General features: G+C 44.8%; 1 protein-coding gene across 7 annotated transcripts in view; it reads right to left on the bottom strand.

Annotated features, from left to right (window-relative positions):
- Window positions 1-21530, bottom strand: part of MTCL1 (microtubule crosslinking factor 1) — a 125944-nt gene that overhangs the window by 32584 nt on the left and 71830 nt on the right. For 2 of the 7 annotated variants that reach the window (XM_081078202.1, XM_081078200.1), the window contains exons 4-10: window positions 20308-20367; window positions 19082-19156; window positions 13721-15013; window positions 12422-12577; window positions 4762-4854; window positions 1632-1862; window positions 239-436 (exon numbers count right to left, since the gene is read on the bottom strand). In XM_081078202.1, coding sequence (XP_080934328.1) covers window positions 239-436; window positions 1632-1862; window positions 4762-4854; window positions 12422-12577; window positions 13721-15013; window positions 19082-19156; window positions 20308-20367 — 2106 coding nt within the window. The remainder of the gene's footprint in view (window positions 1-238; window positions 437-1631; window positions 1863-4761; window positions 4855-12421; window positions 12578-13720; window positions 15014-19081; window positions 19157-20307; window positions 20368-21530) is intronic. The other 5 variants (XM_081078204.1, XM_081078201.1, XM_081078205.1 and 2 more) reach the window with 3 other exon arrangements.

The following is a 21530-nucleotide window of genomic DNA, read 5'->3' as shown; positions in this document are numbered from 1 at the left end:
TGATCTTATTAAGGTCCTTATTTATATGTGTAAACCAAATAAACTAATGGGCCGACATTAACATGAAAGCTTTAATGATGTGATTTCTAGCAAAAATACAGCAACAGGCAACCTCTGTAAACCAGAAAAGTTTCTTCTCCCCAGAACACCATTCCATGATAAAAGATGACACAGACCTAGATTAGGAGTCTCCTCTCCCAAGTGTGGGTAGAACGAACGCTGGGACCTCGGCACCCACCTGCCTGTGGAGCTGTCCTCCATCGGCAGGCTGCAGCCGAGATCCATGGTCACCGACATGCACAGGGGAGTGTGGGCGATGCTCCCCCATTGAAGGGCTGCACCCTGGACCGTTGTCATCGTGCTCTGGGCTGTCCCCCTTTGGGTCCCCTTGAACTCCAAGCTCACCGAGCCTGGGGTGGGGCCCTGGGTGCTCGCTCTGAAAACAGCAGAGATAATGATCACAGCTGTACCTGAATCCTTCTGCTATGCAGTTTGATTTTTATAGGTTGAGGATAATTATCCACTTATGGGTTATCAAGTCTTCACTTCTCAGCCCTTTCCCCTAATATGCTCATTTTGGCCATTTCACTCATTGGATACCTACTCCATTTAAAGAGCATACAGTGTAGTAAATACTGTTCACTAGAAAAGTTCACAAAAAGAGATTAGGAAGTTTACTATTTCTACTATTTCTATTACTATTATTGCTTACAGTCACAGTTTTATAAATTAGAGAAGGAGGAACCCCAATGTATTGAGCAACATGAAACTTTACAAATATTTCTGGGTTTTGCTTAATGATGGTTTTCTATGTCATGGATATTTGGAAGCAGACCGAATTAATTTTTGAAGACTTTCTTCACCTTGAGGAAAGAGAATCACCATATCTTCCCATTCATAGGATGGTTAAAATTACATATGCTGTTCACTAGAGTGAAAAGCAGATGAAAGGACTTTGGGGGCTAAAAGGAAACCAACATTCACAATGCCTTGAGGCTGCTGACTCACTGGCCAGCCACACCGGACACCAGTGCTTCCAGCCCGCCACTCACCAAAGAGCAAGGCCAGGAAGGAGCCTGCTGAGCTAGCGGTCACTCTGACTTAATCAATAAAATTTATCAAAAGCAACCACCGTTCTGATTCTGCTATGACTCCAGGAATTGAGGCATGTTCTCTTTCTTACAAGAACATATACACATTTCAGAGGTGGCAAAAAAGTGACCCATCCGGAGCTTAAAAGAGACCCTTATAAAATTGGCAGAACGGGCTCTAGCCTTTAGGAACAAACAACTGAAATGGAAAGAGGAAACAGTTTTTACAAACAAACCAGGAAAGTAGAATGAGATAATCAAGGATCTCAGTGGGTGATCACTTTAATGAATTCATAAGTCAGCAATAAAAGAGATGGCAGCAAAAGTGTGTTGCAGGATGGAGATACAGACCTGTGTACTCTTAAAACCAGGTCAAAGGGCAGCACAGAATTCTTGGTCTTTGCATTTCCATTGCCTGGGGTGGACTTGACAAAATCATCTGAACAGAACATGACTGTGTGTAGGGGGAGGGGCACAGGAGTGTCTGGGGGTTGAGAACAAAACCAATGCAAACAGAATGAACTCTCCCAGTAGAGGTACCTCAGTGAAATCCTCCCCTTCTTCCTCCATCTGTTTCCCTTGCCGCCAGTGCTTCAGCAGCCACCTGAGCTTGACGTAGAAAAGGAAAATGTTTTGTTTCAAGGACCGCAGTTCCTGCTGCATCACATTCCTCTCATCACTCCAGGTTCGCTCATGGAGGGTGTTCTGCAAAGCCAGGCTGTTCATTTCCAGTTCTTTCCACCTCAATGCATAGAGGTGCTCCTCCTCCATCTTGAACAGAAGAGAGAATGTGACAGGCAGCTATCCCAAGGTGCCACCCAAACCAAATCAAGAGTTTTTGCAAACTGCCATTCAAGCTATATCATTTTGCATATGGGACATAAAACACAGAAGCCACCAAAAGTTTAGTAAACCTCTTGAGATGTTTAGTATTTATAAAACCCCATGACCTTTCTGATTCAGAAGCAAGTGCTCTTTCAAGGTAAGGTATTATAATCACTTTTCATAGACAAGTCTCTCACAATGCTTTGAGATATCTCTAAATGCCTTCAGGAGAATTGCTTCTTGGATGGATGGCTATAGTTGACTTAAATGCAGATTCCATTTGCCCTCTGAACCTGATCTTGCACACAAAGGCACCCGTGATTGTAAAGGGGGAAGAAGTGGAAATCCTTCTCTTTGACTTCCTGGCCGTCTGGCCCCCCAGCTCCCAACAGAAAGCGGAGAACAGCAAGCTGATGGAGAGGCCGAGAGAGCCTGATGGTGAGAGCTGGGGGCCAGCAGGCACTCCTTCTGAACGTGGAACATGCAGTAAGTACTCTACTGCATACAGTGGTGAGCAGACAGGAAAAGAAGTCCATAACCTACTTCCAAGCTTACGACTTTACATTCCTATTAGGTATGGGTAACTCTTAGGGAAATGAAAGCATTACTGAAAAAGGAATATTTCTCATCTTTATGTTGAATTCCTGCTTTTTCAACACAGGTATAGGCCCTCTTCCAAGCAATAAGCAATCATGTGTCAATAATGACTAAGCAAAACGTGTGAATAAAATTGTAGTGTACAGACAAGGGCACAAAAATACTATCTACAGTAGCTAAAGTGGAATGAAAACTTTCTGTTCCACAGTCCAAAAAAAGGATTAGATTGCCAGCCTTATCATTATCAGCTGTCCTCTCCTAATTTAACACTCCCTCTTGTGCCAAAAACCAAAGCAGTGTGTCTTGTTTCCCTAAAGTACTAAATGAATGCTCAGAAACCATGGGAACATGACTAAGGCTGCCTGAGGTGGACGCTGCAACACGACTGATGTGCTAACAGCCAGTGAAGCGGAAGAGCCAGCTCTGGGAAGCTCTCCGGGTCTGTTCATTGATTTGCTTGGTCACTGTCCTTATACCAGATTTTGTTTGCACTTCAAGGTGAAATAACATAAATAGTGGTGATTTAATTCACCATCTCAGCAGCCCTCGGAGTCCCACCATTGGTTCTCTCCCCTGTGGACACAGGAGTCGGGCAGAGTAAGGAAAAGGGGCCGCCTAGCATACCATAAATCTAGTGTTTGCAATTTACTTGCAGTGCCATCTTAGGCCATGCACTCTGGGAAGGCTTCCGCTTCCTCAGCTGCAAAATGAAGCTAACATGAGATGCTATGCAGAGTGCCTAGCTCACGGTAGGAACTCCAGGTAGATACTCCAGAGGTGCTAGGGAATTAGTTGGTGGAGTCGCAGCACTCGGGGAGGGAGATGTTCTCTTAGTCCTTTCATCTGCACCTCCTGGAAATGCTCTTCCCTGACTCACACCCTCTGATCTCTCTTCCTCCACCGCCTTTGCTGCTTTTTGTTCCAGGACTCCAAGCACTTCCCAAGGCTCAGAGCTGATCCTATGCCCTGGGGTGTGTTAGGGGACACCTTCCCTTCCCCTATGAATAAGTCTGGATGACATCTCATCACCTCTGATCAAGGTCTGGGAGCCCCTTCAACACACTCCTTTATCCTGAATCCAAGTACTAGAAACACCTGGGAACCTGCCATTTTGCGATCAGCATCTCCAGGGATAAATTCACTTCCAAACATGATTTTTGGTTTAGTGGAATAAAATAAAAAGTTAAATTACTTGGGAGTTTACCTTTTAAGTGATAAGAAATTATTTTCCTTTTGTAATAATATGTGAAACTTGACCTAAAAATTAAATGTTTAAAAGGGGAGGGCATCTCGTGGTAAAGGTTGGCAGAGCACATTGAGATCTTGGCATCCAGTTTTGCTCTCCCCAAGCTACAAGGTGCAGAAGGCGCTTCCTTCTCCAGGTTTGACCTATTTAGATGAGCGTGACCACGGACAACATGGGGGCTTATGTGTTAAGTTCTTGGATACCTTATTTTACCGAGGATATGCGTTTTAAAACATCGTGATGCCCCATTCAAGATCAACTGGTTTCCGGTTTTGTTTTTTAAAGATACAAGTATCTTTTGAGAACAACTATAAGAGGGGAAAAAGCAGCAAGGGCAATTCTGAGCCTGGATATCTGTTTACAACCTAATTACATTCAGGGTGGCAGGGACTGCCCAGTCCACAGGGATGCTGCGGGGATGAGTGCCTGCGTCTTCAAATCCCTTCTACTAGGCACTCTGGGAAAGGATTTAGCAGATAAAAGATAATTAGCCAGTAACAAGTTATTCTAAAATAGCAAGAAGAGCTAATAAGGCCACAGCTCAGTTAATGGCAGGTGTTTTTTTTTAAGACAATGATTTAGAAGTTGTTGATGTTTCTATCAGAAAATTTACCTATCATTGACAAAACTTACGAATCTGCTGGACAACAAAAGTTGCTGGGCACACTTTCATGCCCAGTTGCATTTAGGGCCTTTATTTTATTTTACTTTGCTGGTTCTGGCTGCAGGGAAATTTAGACTGGATATTAAGAAGAACTTCCTGAGACCACATCATAAATATTGAAAAGCATGCTTTAGAGCAGAAAGGGAAGCAGTTATCTTTATGAGATTTCTGAGGCAGACAGCTCAACTGGATGGCCTTTCCATATGCCCTCCAGCCCTGAAGGACAGGAGCCTGTGCCCAACAGATAGCATTCTTTTACAACACATCTTGTCATCTCTGTCTCCCCAGGGGCTCTGCAGTCAGAGCCGGTTGTGCTGACATCCATGTTACATATTTACCTTTCGGATCCTGTTTGTAAATTTCTCTGTCTCCTCTTGATGCAGTCTGGTCGCCTGTGCAAGCTGACCCTGTAGCTCCTCTATCGATACACTCTGTTCAGATAAAACAGGGGGGCCCCTGAGCTGATCAGTGGGATAAAGGAAGGGGGTTTAGTGGATGCAAGAACTCTGCCTGAGGTGAAGACGCAGGACAGACATCTGCACAAGCCAGGGACACACACGGAGTGACACAGCACGTGCGGGCACTGCAGCAGTGGAGTGACTCTGTGGCACCTCCCCTGAGATTCTCGCCCTGCACCATTGTATTATCCGGGAGGGGCAACTCCACCTGCCCTTCACCTCCCACCTAGGAGACAGGTAGGTAAGTGGTGCCTATCACCTGAACTTCGCTCATCACAGTAACCACAAACCATGCCGAGAAGGGAGCCAGGGTACACCAGAGGTGTCTGCTACCTCAGCAGCTTCTAGACAGTCTTTTAAAATGCTGGGGCCGATCAGAGCTGGCGATTATGACAGAGTCAAGCATGACCACCTCACACACAGTGGGCCTTAGATTCACTGCTCAGTTCACACATGTCTAAGTTGTGTAATTAATTATTTCAGATGCTTTCTTATTAGTTTTTCATCCTTCCTTTTCTCCCAGCAGTCTTGCCCTGGATGCCCAGAGTGATTGGGGTGGGGGGCTCTTTCAACTAACAGACACATTGTTTTGGGCCTCTCAACTGCACACAGTGCCTAAGAGAAATTGCACAAAGATCTGCTCGTTACATTTTAGGTTAAAAACAGTTAAAGGAATCTTAAAATTCTTTTTACTGGTAAAGGCTATCTTTTATGCCTTTAATGTCCAAATGACAATGATAAAGGAATCAGAGCCACTACTTTTGAAATGTGTCTTTTTAGAAATGGAAACATCGTTATATTAAAAAATCTCAGGCATATTAAAATTGAAGCATGACATTTTACCCACGGATTTATGCTACTTGTAGAAAGGTGATTTATAAAGCTAGGAATTAAGAGTGGATTGTTGCAATAAAAATCAGTGTCATTTCACTAGTTCATTCTGATTACCTTTAACTAACCTGTTATTTCTCACTGAGGATATTGTTTGCTCTTCCTAATCAGATGTTACCTGGGTTGTCATGAGTGAAAATCATACCCCAAAAACAGGAAATACAGAAAATAAAAAGGCAGTTCACTTCCCTTAGCACAGAGGATGACCAAGAGAGTTTATAGAAAGGATGGATGAAAATCAGAAAAATCAGAGATGCTGGGGATTCATCAACTTTGGGATAAAGTTTCTGGAAGTAAAGATTTAAGCTCATCCTATTTTCAAGAAACTTGAGAACATTAATAATTCCTCTTTGATTTACTGGTTACTAGAGATGATGATGATGATTATTATTATTATAGTCTTTTATATATATTAGGCAGGGTTTTGGGTTCTCTTTGAGGAGAAGCATTTCTCTACACACTGAATTTAGTCCAATGACTAATGTGTCTTCCTAAAAGTTCTATCTTATTGTTTAATGTGTGGTTCTTTATGATAATGACTTACTCTTTTTCTCCTGTTTGCTTCCTTTTATAGTTTTGAACACACTAATTTTATCATCTCTGATAATTCTAGAATGTGCAGGTCTTTAGCATTGAATCCTGCTGTTGGACATTGGCTGACTCCTGCTCCAGGTGCGTGCTTTTGGCTAGGGTGTTTGCAGTTTTGCACTGTGAGGTCATCTTCGATGGGGAGTTAGCTAGTATGATCTCATATGTGACCTGGGTTGAGAATGTGCCTCCAGATGGGCTTTGTTTGCAGAAGCCGGCCAGAGAACATAAAATTTCCTTTCCTTTGGGATTCCTGGACCTCCAGGTGACATCAGTTCAAAGCCCGATCCTGGCAAGGCGGGCTGTGCTTACAGTTACTTGGGGAGACTCCACGCTAGTGGGCAAGCTTCCCCGTTGCCTCCCTCTCCCAGTAGGCAGATGTTTCTCCAGTTTGGCCTTTCACTATGTGCAGCACTTTGAGGGTCCTCGTTCATTTCTTTCTCTGCCTGTGTTCGGCCCAAGGATCTGTCTCCTGTCCTCTGGGAGCTATTAAAAAACCCACGACTCAAGGGTACTAATTCAGGCAACTATCCCCTCAAAACCCACGCACCTAAAGGCCACAGATACTGCTCTGGTTTTCAATTCTGAAATCAATTCCAACCCTTGAAGATTTTCCTAACTTTCTTAGGAATTCAGCTATATATTTAAAAGGACATTACATATTTTAGCCAGCATTTTCTTCAATAAATCTTTATTAAGCACTTATCATGCCAGATACTATATTGGTGATGTAGAAGTAAAGCTGCCCCAAATCTCTGCCCTCCTGGGGCTTCCCTTCTGGCACTTTGGGTGTTTTGTATAGTAATATTTTCAAGTTACCCAAGCTGTTCAGTTACACATTGCTCTGTACATTTAAAATGTAAAACTCCTCCATGTTTTAACATATTTGGTACTACCCCAAAACTCCAATTAGATGTTAAAACAGGCATCCTAATCACACTTATCTTTTAAGAAAAGCAAAGATCTATTAATTTAGTTTATATTTATTATACTAAACTATATAGTTCAATTTTAATCTTAATAAATAATTCTATACACCATTTTTATTTTAAAGAAACCTATGAGCCTCGTACTTCAGGCATCGTTTGATTAAAAATGTGTTCCTCTGTTTGCACCACACCTTTGAAGGGTCAGAGGAGAAGACCCTTGAAGTCCTAAGAGCGTGTTCTTCTGCGGCATCTGATTTACCTACAATGACTGCCATGGCATCTGTGGAAAGCGGTCAACAACAGAAACTTTTAGCTCCTCCTCATCTATTAGAATTTTTACTTTCCTGTATTGTCCATTGTTACTAATGGAATATTAAAATTATGGACAGCTAAGGGATCCTATTCGGGACGCCATCACTCCAGCATTACAAAAACAAAATATAAACACGCTATGGTAAAAGTTTCTGTCCAAAATTATCCTACTGCCACACAACCTTATACAATCACATACATCTGAAGAACATTTTCACGTAACACACAGATTTCCTCCATAATGTAAATATTTCCCTTCATTGCCAAGTTCCCAAAAGTTTGATTCTAAAACCATTCTTTGCCCACTTACCTAAGATTCTGATTATATATCAAACAAATTCATCTTGGTGTCTCTATGAAGGCCGCTGATTTAAACAAATACCATCCTTACTTGATTCTGAGGCTGTGGAAGCTTATTAATCTTGACATCATAACCCCCTTCCCTGTTCATGTTCTGACACGCACCACCCATGCTTTCCCCTCATGGTTGTGTCCCACACCAATTTACTCTGCTAATTTCCTGGACATCTTCAGAGAAAGTGGCTTGTAAGTACTACCCACACTTCAGATAACTGCACTACCTGATTCTACAAAAAAAGGAATGCTTTTCATGATAGCCACTCTAACACCTAGCAAGGCCACATCCATCACGACTTCATATTCTGGTGAGTTCCATTTTCTTCTGGCTAGTTTTGTTACTGCGTCTTCTAAAAGTGGTATATGAGGTCAACATATGTGTACACATACTTGACATAAAACCCCACATCATTTTATCATGGCTGGTATGTCACAGCTGAGGCATAAGTGATTGCAAATGCTTTGTGTGCTTCGTTGATTAAAGGATAAAGGGGGAGCTCGGGGAGAGAGCCCTTTGAGATTTCTGACCCAGAAACTCAATCCTCTGGGTACAGGCTTGGTTTCATCTATATTTGAAATCTGACCAGTGCCCATCTTGGCTACTTCTCATTCAGAACTATTTTTAAGGTGCCCTGCACATTCCAAACCACATATTCTATACATTCTCTCTCCTAACAAATGGGAATCTCTCAGCAGACTTTTTGGGAGCTGTAGGGAGCAAAGTCAGGAAAAAACCTGGGGCATGGTATGAGAATCTTGTTAATTATCTACTGAGATCAACAGGCAACAGGAATACTGTCCTTCTGAAGTCTGTTTATCTAACCTGGTCGAAATAGCCAAAGCTTCCAAAACAAGAACTTATCATTTTCCCTAAATATGAAAATCTCTTAGGCAAATAGCATGGAAGGCATTTCACAGATGGAACTTGAGGAATTGATCCTTTTATAAAACTTCAGGTGAAATTCAGAAAGTTGTTTTCTTCTTTTAAGCTGCTGATACTAAGTGTCCTATCAGCTCCCTCTCACCCCCGCCTGCCCCGAGGAACCAAAGGCAAAGAGCTGAAGGAAGTTCATATGCACATGGTAGTAGTTGGCTTGTACAGATGATTAGTGTTCACTTCAAGTGCAGTGTAACAGGGTATCAAGAAAACTGCCAGCAGGACATCAGCTATACTCTTGTCCTCATTCTAGATGAAAGTGTCATTTGCCTTTCCCCCAATTACTGCAGTGTCTTCAGCAGGAGCAGCTTCTCAGTTGGGCTGTCCTAACTGACGAGATCTTTGTGTGCTGTCTCCATTATAGCCTCATAGGAAAGCAGTTGTGAGCAATGAATTTGGAGATGCTTTCGTTAAAAGGTTTTTAGGAGTTCTGCTCCCTAGAACTGTCCACTGTGCCATTCTTTAACACAGTGTAATATTCAAAGACCAAACTAAGCTGTCAGGGTGACATCCACCCAAGGGACACAGCAGCTCCCCAGAGACCCACACTCTACAAGGGTCTACCTTCAGCTTCTCAAAGAAAGGAAGAGCTACGGAGCTATCAAAGTAGTCCTAGAATGTGTATTATCTTTTAAAAATATTTTTAAATATAATGTATTTGCCTAGATAATTGGGTTTTCTCTTCTGTGTATAATGCCTTCGTGAATACAAAAATCACAACAAAGGATATTTAGCTCCTGATTCCCCTTCTTGGAAATTATGTTCCCTAGACCTTGCCTTTCACTATGATGTGTTTTCTTTTTGGTTTGTTTTGTTTTTAAGTTTCTCATTAAAATATATAAAGTTAAAGGAAACCAGACAGATGTTCACAAGAAGAAACATGGCAAGATAGCTGGCCATCCAATTAGTCCACCTGAGTGATACATGTTTAGAAACATCCCCCAGGAGACGAAGCGCTTGTTGGAGTGTTTGGGCCCGGAAGTGGGAATGGGGATGGGGGGACGGGGGCAGTGGTCAACATGAGGGAATCAGTCTGAAGATCTGACCTTCCAATCTGAGCTGTATTGTTCAATGATCCTAAGTTGCCATATGGCACCAACTAACTCATGGAGGTTTGTTGTTCTAGAACATTCAAAGTATTTTTGTCTCTCTAAAACTGCTGCCGGTTTCTGGAGCTATGCAATACATGCATATATGTGGCAAGCAACAGGAAGACTTATCAATGCCCTACTGTTAAACAACACTTTATCAGAGTTTAACTAAACAGGTTCTGTGTGACGTGCCTTGAATGACAGAGCACATGGGAAGGGAGCTGCAGTTTTCCTCCAACAGTATATCAAAAAGAAGAGGGCTGCCATGTTCAGCCAGAACTGTGCTTCTGGTACACCACCAGGAAACAACCAGTAACAAATGAGAAAGGGCTACAGTAGGCAGAGAAAACTGGTACCATGACCAGGGTGCTGTGATACCCCCTCTCGCCTGGTAGTCTTCAATGGCGGGGCATATTTCCGTCTCTTTATTGATGAATCATACTAGATGTTTGCAAAACATTTAGCACTTTTTAGTGTACTTTTTCAGTCAACAGCCCATTGGATCTGAGAATCATCCACATATAAGTACATGAGGCAGGCAGGGAGTATTTTTACTCCCATTTTACAGACAAGGAAACAGGGCATTTGCCTGAGAAACAGAGCTAGTAATGGACACAGTGGGACTAGAGCCCAGTGGCCCAGATGCCCACGCCAGCGTTGATTCCAGCTCAGCAGAATGGCTCTGCTATACATAGCTAGCGGTACAGTGTGAACTGAATGCTTGGAAACATGTCTTCCTGAGGTTTCCACCCTGGAGATGGATCATTCAATTCATCTGAAATGTACGTCAGTGTGAGTTTGGTACTGCCCAAGCAACCAGCATTCTCGTACGAAGACGCTGTGTGGGGCATGGGCTGATCAAAGGGGGTTACTGTGAAAGTTCTGCAGAGTTACAAGACACACTAATCACTAAATCCATATTTGGGGAAAACCCAAATATGCGGTGCTATGTTTAAATTCTGGTATAAAACCTAGCGACATCTTACCGGCAATTTTGCAATGAGAATACACTGAAGATGATATGCTATCATATATGTCCAACTCCAGGTCCAAAACCCGTGTTCAGAAAACATTTTTTAAAATCACAAATGCTTATGGGCACCGTAAGCTCCTGACTGGGAGGGGCCTGGGCACCCTGCTGCCCTGCGGGCTGCCCACAACAGCCCCACGTAGTATGCTGGGCTTCTGCTTGTTTTCTGGGAGTTAGGCCCTGACATGTGCTTGGCCCTTAGCATGTGGAACCTCTCCTTGTCACACTACACAGACAGTGGGGCTACACAGGATGTTCCTGAAAACTGTTTTTGTTTTACTTAAGCTTTGAGGCAGTTTTCACGTTACTGTGTGCCCAATTAACAAGGGTAGAGATGTGACATACTCTCTTACAGGACAAGGGAAAAGCCCCACACTGGAGATACGTGGACTCATGTCTGGTAAGCCAGCTGCCCCACCCACCTACCTCTGACAGTGGGACCTGCAGCCTAACTGAGGCATTAGCTGCAAGCTGAGCTGAAGGGCCCAAGCACAGCTCGCCCCGAGTATCTCTATGCACTTCATTTCTTAGTCAAATGCCTGACTTTCTAGTGGAGGGAGCTTCTGTTTGCTTCCAGGGGTGAGAGAGCCCCCATTCCTCACCCTGCCCTTTGGGAGCCACTGGGAAGCCTTAGAGCTGAATGGTAACATCCCCACTGGGACTGATACATTAAGATTCTTTATCCAGATATTTTCTAATATGGAATATATTGCTGTAACCCTGCAATAACCTGCCTTGACCAGCAGTATCAGGGCCAGGGTCTCACTCCTCAGCGACACCTGTCCTTCTGTCCTGGGTGGGATTACTTGTACGGAGAAGCTTTCTCTGGCAGGACTGCTGACAACTGTTTCATACAACGGAGAGTATCTATGGTGCCTACGAGCTTTGTTGACAAGGGGTTACTAGGGCAACAACAGAGACTGCTAAAGAGTCCCAGGTCAGGAGTGCACTCCTCCACTCTGCCCAAAGGCTGAAGCACTGTCACCAAGCAAGTACAGAATAGGCCACAGGACACACAGGGAAGGGCATTTCCTCCAGACTAGCGAAAACAGTGCTTGGTTTTACCCCTGCATTCTTTACCATTTGACAAGAAGCCAGGTGATGCTCACAAATCAGTCTCCTATACCTTGCTACCTTTCTAGGTGCCCTGGAGAGACAGGTCTACAAGTAGGATGACGCCTGTGTGACATGGGGCACTAGCAGTTCCCTGCATTTACCCTGTGTAGACTCTCTAGTTCCAGTTGCATGCAGTGGGTTTTGCTTCTAGCTAAGTCGCTCTGGTTCCATATTCTCCTACCATGTTTCCTAAGGGCCTTGGACCCAGGTAGGAAACATCACACAGCCAGACACACATCAAAAGGAGAGGCGGGGGAAAGTGGCCGGTGGGACCAGCCAGCTCGCTGACCTCTAGACTGAGACAGCTCTGGCTTCCCGGCTGGCAGCTCCTGGCGTCCCCATCGGCTCGGCGGTGCAGGTCCCGTGCAGCTTGGAGGTGCAGGCGCTCCCGCTTGTCCCCTCGCTCCTGACCCAGCTGCCACTCCATCTGATCTCTCAGTTTGGACTGTTAGGTGCATGGGAGGGATTTGGTTTTTTGTTTGTTTGTTTTTTTGTTTTTAATTTTAAATAAAAAACAAAGAACAAGGGTAGAGGTGGAGAGGAGGGATAAAGAAAACAAAAATGGGTAAGGTAGATGACTGAGATAACTACCAGACGAAGAAAAGCATGAATAGCAAAAACAACTTAAACACAGTGGCATAAAAGAGTGAAGAGAATAGAACCAAAATGAGGATGAGCAAAATAATGGGCTGAAAGAGCTGAAAAGCAAAAAGAGAGGGGAGGGAAGAATGCGAAACACTGATCATGAGGCGCATGCAAGGAGGACGCATGAATCACAGAAGCACCGGTAAGCACTCTACCCATGAAGGATACGGAAACAAGGCTCCTCCTTCCTTGCTGGTGGTCGAGCAGCCAAAGCCAGAATCCAGGGCAGCAGCTGGGTCATGCACCCAAGGGCGATGGATAGGAAAGCAGTCCTGGGACAGCTACTCCACTTTGCCCTCACCCTCGGCTGGGGAGGGCAGCGGGAGCAAGACGGCAGCGAGATTTTCCATCCAAACCATCCTTCTCTCAGAACTGTGCTCCTCTCCCCCGTTCTGGCTCATCTGCCAGTGGGAGCGGATGGGCCTGGCTGCCTAGGGCCTTTCCAAACTGTACTGTGTCCCCTTGGCAATAAACCCAAGTAGAGTTGCAAACGCTCCTGAGCGAGTCTGCTAATTATCCTGACTGAGAAATGAGTTTGTACTTTGTTTTAAACTCCTCTTTGCTTCTTCATCGGGATAGCTGGTCGTTTGAGACACCAAAAAAGAAGAAAGGATGGACTGCGTCGATCCCTATCACTTCCATTGGGATTAGCCTTGTGTCATGAGGGAGGACCTCTAAGCCAAAAGCAACAGACAGTTAAAAATAAGAGAGGAAAAAAGGAAAAAGAAACTAGGAAATAAAAGAGAACTTAAAAAAAAAAAAAAAAGGAAAAAAGAAACCCAACCAATAGAAAGGATTTGGTTGTCACTTGAGGCTTTAGTATAAAGCAGGTTTGAAATCATAACCAAGCAGCCGTGAGCACGATGAGTTCAAGTGCAGCAATGCCAGCAAGAAGGAGGAAGAGCAAAACCGAGCAGGGAGGCAGAGCCAGGAGCCCCCTTACCTGCAAGTCTGGGACCAGCTCCTTCCCCAGGTTCCCGATGGGGGAGTCCCGGGACACGGAGGTCACAGTGGAGAGGAAGCTGGAAGACTCCGTGAGGTGGGGCAAGGGGGACAGGCCTTCCAGGCGCTCCCTCAGGCCATCTCCGATGTGATTCACCTGCTCCAGGAAGTCCTGGAGCTCTTTCCTGAAAGCCTTCATCCTGGCATTGATGGCCCCCAGCAGCTGGGGCTCCTTCTTTCCTCCCTCCCCCTGGACACCAGGCCCCAGTGAGGCCAAATTGTCTACAAAGGCATCGGTGTCCGTGATGAGGCTGTCCATGGTCCGCTCCAGCCGCTCAGCCTCATGTTTTATGCTCACCAAGCACTCAGAGTCTTCCCTAGCCCTCAGGACCTCCGCTGGACACTGCTCGCTGGCCTCTGACGGCTTTCCACTGCTGAAGCCCGATGTCTTCTCGAATATCTCTTCCGAGTCACTCTCACCACCAATAGGGCCTTCCCGCTTGGGCTGGGGCTGGCGGCCTTCCTCCCCATCGCTCTCCTTTTTGCCCGTGTCGCTGTCGGCATCGCTGTCCCGGGGACTTGGGGCACGCAGGCCCAGGTGGGCGGCCAGGTCATAGCGCTGGACATTGGACAGGAGCACCCGGTTCTCATACTGCAGCTTCAGCACCTTCCCACTCAGCTCGCTGATCTGCAGCCTGGCAGACTTCAGCTCCTCCTGCAGGGGAACCCCACCTTTGCCCCCACCGTCCGCCAGCCACCCGGGCTCCGGCAGAGGCTCAAACTTGAACTTGCTCAGCTCATGAGTCAGCTGCCGGTTGTGGTCCTCAATCTCAGATATGGACCTTCGAAGCAGCTCCGCTTCCTCCTCCACAAATTGTAGGTGTCGGCGGAGCTCTGTTGAGGACTCCAGGGAGTCCCCAAAGGGTGAGGTAGGAATGCTTGGGATGTGGTCCCGGCCTGAACTCTCTCGCTCATACTGGCCCCGCATGTCCTCCATCTCTGCTTTGAGGCCTCGGTTCTCCACCTCCAGCTCCACGATCTTCCGACCCAAGATGTTGGCTTCTTCCTCCACCAACTTCAGCCGCAACTTCAGCTCGGCCTCCCTGGTGCTGGGTGGCCCACCTGCTTCCCCTGTGGGCAGGGGGCTGTCCACGTCACCATACAGGGCCTTGTACTTCTGGAGCTCCTGCTCCAGCTCATCCTTCTCCCTCCCCAGCTTGGCCATCTTTTTACGCATCAGGGAACCTTCCTCTTTGGCAAACTGAAGCTGGCACTTCAAATCGGCACTGTCCTCCTGCCAGGAAAGAACAGCCCGAGAGAAGGGTTATTTGAAAATACCAAATGTTCATGTTTTTGATGATTTCTCTCGCACCTCGCCCCCAACACACACACAAACACAAAACACCAATCTTTCTGTCAGTGTGTTGGTTTACATGTAGAAGACACCAAAACAAAGCCAAGGGGAAACGGGACCGTCACGGAGGTGACTTGGCCAAAACCCGCAGTCTGTTGCTGAAACCAAACAATTAGTTTGGAAAAAAACATGCACACGAAAACCATCATACAGGTGATGAGTGAAGAGGGAGAAAATGAAATGAAACCCAGCACCCACTAGTTATGCGATCACTCATTACTTTGTGGTCCAATCTGACTAATCACCGGCACCAGTGGGAAACACCAGAACCCCTCACTAGGCCTGGTGCAGGCAGACAGACTTCAGTGGCCACTTTTACCTGTTGCCGCTCACTTTCTCCACTATGCAGACCTCCCTCATCTAACGTGGCCAGCAACTCATGTATTACCAGAAGAGGGAGGCCAGGTGATCCCAAATCAGAACCCAGCTTTCGAATAATTTGCTGAGAATCTGAGAGATGGCAATTCGCCTCTCCTCCTCCCCTGTCTCTCCATCCTCAGCATATCACAAGAATGACATGAGGGCAAAATTATGAGATGATAAGGCATGAGGGTGCTTTGGGAATCAAGGTGCAGAGTAAGTAGCAAGCTCTGACGGTTAGTATGAATTGGTTACTGCAAACCTAAACCCTTAGGTTACTCACAACCTTCCGCCATGCAAGTGCAACTTCAGAGCTCCGGGCTACACTCCACTCCCTTTAGTTGCTATAACACAGCAGGAAAGTAATCTCAGAAACACAAGGCAAGGAGGTAAGTGTTTCAAAACCTGAGAAGTGGTTCTCTGGTATTGGAATACCAGAAGATATTGGAAGGTTGCCGAAGCAGACTCTCTGCTACTAAATGCTCACACTGCTAAGGCTGAGGTCAAGAGGGCACTTTCTGGCCAATTGGAAAGTTGACTCTGCCTTCGTAGTACAGGTTTCAAAGCCTTGAAGCCACATGAACTCTCTGATTTGGACTGGCACAAAGGTTTTCAATCACATTCAGTGAATGGGAAAAAATGCCCACTTTCATAAATCATTCCTCTTTGATTGGCTATCAGAGTTTCAAAGGGCTGTCATGGGAACAAAGACTCCAGCAAAGGCTTCCCCCATCACACAGAGAAATTCAACATCATGCTCAAATGTACGATCCCCAGGGGAGGGAGAATTATCAAACTAATCTCTGGAACAAGTCAGAGAGAATGAACTCTCTGAGATCACCTTTTGTGCTCAAATGGTCTAGTAGAGTTGACGCAGCTTTCACACTCATTCTCTGCCATATTCTGCTGCACTATCACCATTACTCAGACAGATACAGAAAGACTTCCCTTGGTGCTCCCAACTTTCCTCCTTCCACACGCCTAGACCCCCATTCCCTGCACTACAAACCCATGGAAGTAAAAACAACATATGACGGGGAAGACTCAAGGAAAAATCTAAGTCCAATTGTGAGCAGGTGCCACCTGGAAAGCAGGCCCTGGCACTATCTGTGTGTCTTCTGAGAGACAACGCTCCCACTGCCATCCTCTTAGCAGAGAAAAACCAGTCCTGCCAGGCCTGGGGTCAAAAATGCTGCTCTGAGTCCCACTTCTGCCCCTTCTGTCCATGGCACCGTGGGCTAGTCACAGAGCCCTGGTAAACCCATCTCTTCATGTCCAAAGCAGGATCCTCACTTAGTCACAAGGTTATTGTGAGTAATGTACAAATGGAAAAATGTATAGCAAGGTGGGCACCAGAAATTAACTTTCTGCTTTGTCTGAAACGCAATTAGTATGGGGGAAAGGAACCAATAACTCTGCTTTTTTTTTTTTTTTTTTTTACCCTCTTTGCACATTAGAGAGTAACATAAATATCACTAGTAGGAGAGCATGGTCTTCATGTTCTAAGAACTTATCCCACTAAGGAATTCGTTTGTTTTGGTTAAACAGACATAAAAAGGGTTTCTGTGACTAATTGGAAATAACGTTGTCTGCCTACTCACACTGAGCAAAATGGGTTATCATCACTGCTTGGGGTAATGATATACATATTTTTAAAGGGTTTGCATAGATAGATAGGCTGTGAAAGACACAAATTGTAGTCAATTCTAATAGTAAAAGAAAACCACTCTTATTTGTGGATTTATTCACTCTTTCCATAAATACTGAGTACCTACTATGGAGCAGAAATTGGCATTTTACTTTTAAATGACCCCAACTTCATAAAACTTTCTAAAGTAAGACAATCAAAAGCCCCTTTTCAATTTTTTGTTAAACCTAGATTCCTAAGATATCAATGGAGATAGACTACCAATACTTTGCAAATGGATTCATTTCACAGTAAAAACCCTGGGTCAGGAAGACAGGGTAGAGCCCTTAACCGCATCATTAACTTGATAGCCAGCATTTATCCTTTGTCCAAAATCACCTAAGTGATCCTACTTCCATCTGAAGCAGAGAAATTCACCTTCGTGCCTGAGGACAACAACAGAAGTCATGGAAGACAATGTCATCTGAAGCCACAAGGGAACTCTGCCCTCTGCCCACCTCAAGCAGGACCACCGGCTGCGACCAATGCCCTGACCCTATTTCCATGGAAACGTGCAACTAGGAGGCCAGGCCCGAAAAGAGCAGGTAAGGGGCAGAGTGACCTGCACAGCTCAGGGAGCTTTAGTCTCAAACCAAGTTCACCCAAAAGTTGAAATGAGAAATTGAGGAAATGAGTAGGATCTCTGAGAGGTACATGGAACCTGGGCTTTCCACAAGGGTTCTACAACACTTGGTTATAAATGCTTAGGGAGGAAATCCTAAAATGCCTTCAAATTGCCTTGATTTCTGGAAACTTGAAACCTTGCATCATTCTCCTTCCATCTGCCATTCTCCAAGTCTGACTATAAACCAGAACCATTCTCCTCTGTACCCCTGAACCTAAACCCAGGTCAGTTAAAGAAGCAAGATTCTGTCACATACCCTAACAAGTATCTGATGTGTAGATTACCTAAGGTTTGACAAAATATCCAAAAAGTCTTCTTGTTCCTTAAGAAAGGAACTACACACACACCAGGAATTCACACATACCGTGTTTCCCTGAAAATAAGACCTAGCCAGACCATCAGCTCTAAAACGTCTTTTGGAGCAAAAATTCATATAATATCCAGTATTATATTATATTACACCCGGTATGATATGCTATGCTATGATATTATACTCAGTCTTATATTATATTAAAATAAGACCAGATCTAATATTAATTTTTGTTCCAAAAGATGCATTAGAGCTGACGGTCTGGCTAGGTCTTATTTTTGGGGAAACAGTATTATTAAAATATGCTGTCATTTCTGCTCAATACCCATGTGCTACTAGGCCTGACACCAAGACTAAAGCAGTTTTTGAAAGAATGATAATCTTTGAAGCCAAGGGAGTGTGTGCATCCAACAAAGGAGTCAGACTTTTTCACTGTGTTAAGGCAGCTGGAGAACCCACTGTGCCTTCTGGGGCCGGTGTGTGGGAGAGGGGAGGCCAGGGGAGCTGGACTCAACCTGTTCTGGGAGCGGGAAGTTACTCCTTCTAACAAAATGGAGAATCACAGCCTCAGCTAAAGCTGTAGAAGGCTAGCTACCCATCTTATCTTGTAACTGTAGACTTTCTAAAATTCTGCCAAAACTCCGGGGGAGGGGTCTAGGCTGAATCCTAAGCTGAAGGACATCAAGCTCTGGTTTCAAGAGATCATCAGATAGCTCCAGGAATGCAGTACGACAGCAGAAGGTTGAGTCAAACTTTCCACATGACACGGTTCCTGTTGCAGGCAGAGAAGGCAAACATGGCATGGAGGGAAGGACACACATAGAACCACCACAACCGCCGCCACCACCACCACCAGCCGAAAGGCCTTGTCAAGCAACAAAAATATATCGCTATGGGTATATATTCTTTGGCTTGCAAGTCTGACGTCTAGCCAGCACCCCAAGCGCTGACTGCTCGCATTCCTACCTTGCGCCGGGGTGCCAGTTTCCTTTGAGTTTTGGTTGCAGACCTGCAGTTCCCAAGGCGCTCCATTCCACCACTCTGCTGGACAGAAACTCCTTTCTCAATGACACTGCAGGCTGAGGGGGCACTGAACACATTCCCGGTGCCCGGGGCTTCCCAACCACTCCTGAGGGGCAGCAGCCGCTGTTCTCAGCCTGATTTACCCACAGGTGAAGACAATGCCATGCTGTTCATTTCAGAACAGGGCAGCAGTTATCCTTTTAAGGAAAAGATCTTCCCTGGTCAAGAGTCAGTACATTGAAACATACTCAAAGCCCAGGAGGGTTCAAGCACCCAGCAGAGAAATGACCGGTTTTAATCTCCCTGTTATTAGGAGATGCCAAAGTGAGATTGGGGAGTAGAGAGGGTGGAAGGGAGCAGTGAATCTTTGGCATTCCTGCTGTTCACATGGCCTGGCCCTCCTTCAAGGGTACTCTGGGGAACAACGAATTTGGAAAATGAAGAAACCAAAGGGAATCAGTGTGGAATTCAGAGGCAGGTTAGCAGAGCTCTTAGTTACCCAGACTTACTGTGTCTAATTACTACTTGCTCTGAGAGCTTGGGGAGCTGATATCCCAATAATGCTTTTGTTCTCTCCAACACCTAATACTAGCAGTAATTTTTTTTTTTTTTAAAAAAGGAAAAGAAAAACAAGGAATCCAGTAAAACAAGTGTTCAGAAAAGCTAAGAAAGTTCTGAAGATCACACCATGTACATAGAAACAGCTACGCTTTTACCATCTTTCAGCAAGAACACTTAATTTTCCTTTAGGACAATTTAAGATACTGTTCAACTTGCTCATTTTTAAAAAGACCAACACTCAAAACAGTGCCTTATGAATGACCCAGCATTACAGTAGCTGTACTGCTTTACTGTGTGAATGACTTTGAAGGCCAAAATGCTTTTTACCAGCTATGAGTACTGCCACAGCCTTGAACCGCACCAAATTATGTCTCCACACAAAGCTAGTCTGTTCTTCTCTTTCTTGAAGGAATCAATAGCTTATCAGTATGAGAAGCAAAAGGGAGGAGCTGTTGGTTTGGAAAGAAAATTTTCACCATGGAGGTTTTGAATGCGTCCAAATTTTTGGCAGGTAGTGTTAAAGGCAATGCTAACACGTTTTGAGAAAATTCAAAGTGAGGTGATTGCCTCTTGAGGAGATGTAACATTAGAATGAAACCTCTGCTTACCTGGTTAAAGGTTTTCTTTTCTTTGTACGTTTCCCGACTGCCTCTTCTTTTCAGGGAACTCTGAAATAGATCCAAATGACATTATGTTATGGAGGAGTCACATGCGGAAACTGCACTGAGCAGACACCATCCTCACTGGTCAGGGACACACACGTGAATGGAAGCTCTTTTCCTCACTGGAATCAATAAACCACTCAGAGTCACATTTAAATGCAGTTAAACAGCTTGGTGAGGTCTTTGAATCCTAAGAGGTTTTAAATCCTAATTATTATACTTGGGGTATTCCTCAATTATTCAGTTTAATAATTAAAAAGAAGGGTAGGTTGGATAATCTGTACCAGTGGAGGGAAGACGAGAAGAGGAGAAAGGTAGTAAGTTTTGGAAATAGATATATAATATTTCTGGGGCTGCCTTGCCTTCCTAATTATGTTTTGTTTGGGCTAATATTAAATTTAATTGATGTGTCCTGAATGCCTACAGATAAAAGGCCAGATAAAAAAGTGGCAGGGAGGGAGAAAATAGTGGCCCTTGTTTATGGAGAAGATCTAAGTTAAGTTGTAACACTCTCCATGAACAATCCATGACCAAACCTATATCATAAAGCTCTAAGAGTTTATAATTTATTCATTCGTGAAGTAATCTTGGCTGTGTCCTTCAGTGAGCTGGTTCCATGCCTAGTTTTACATACATTACCAATGTACCTTTGCCTGCTAAAGGCAAGAAATGTGTCTGAAATACAAACATGACTATAAATAAAAGGGTTAAGGGATGTCTGAAATGGAATAACAGGGAGGCAATGCAGTTCATGCTATAGTAAAGTATGAAGACAGAAAGAACTGAGTGGAAGAAGAGTGAGAAGCATCCTAGAGGAAGACAAAGGAACTCAAAACTTGAAAGGATTCGTGTTCCTGCGACAAGTTGGAAGAAAGCAGTTTGGGTAGTTAAGACTTGCTGGTTATCACTCAGACTTTGGCAAGCCTGTGAATGGGAAGAGATTCTCCTTGATGGCTGCCCCCCTTGCCTCTGAAGCTTCGCCCTAACTGAGGCATGGATGTGAGTCCTCTGGGAGCTCACCTTGTGGCAGGGCTCAGAGCCCTCTCTGCTTCATTCCTTTGCTGCAACCCACATACCAAAACAGCTGGGGAAGGAGGCCCTTACACAAGTCACTTATATCACAGTCAGATCTTTTGTTAATTAACTCAGTTCTGTTTACTTTTTTTTTT

The sequence above is a fragment of the Rhinolophus hipposideros genome, assembly GCF_964194185.1.
Source record: "Rhinolophus hipposideros genome assembly, chromosome: 17".
Taxonomy (NCBI): Eukaryota; Metazoa; Chordata; class Mammalia; order Chiroptera; family Rhinolophidae; genus Rhinolophus; species Rhinolophus hipposideros.
Note: the sequence above shows the minus strand (reverse complement) of the source record. Positions and strands in the feature narration are given on the sequence as shown.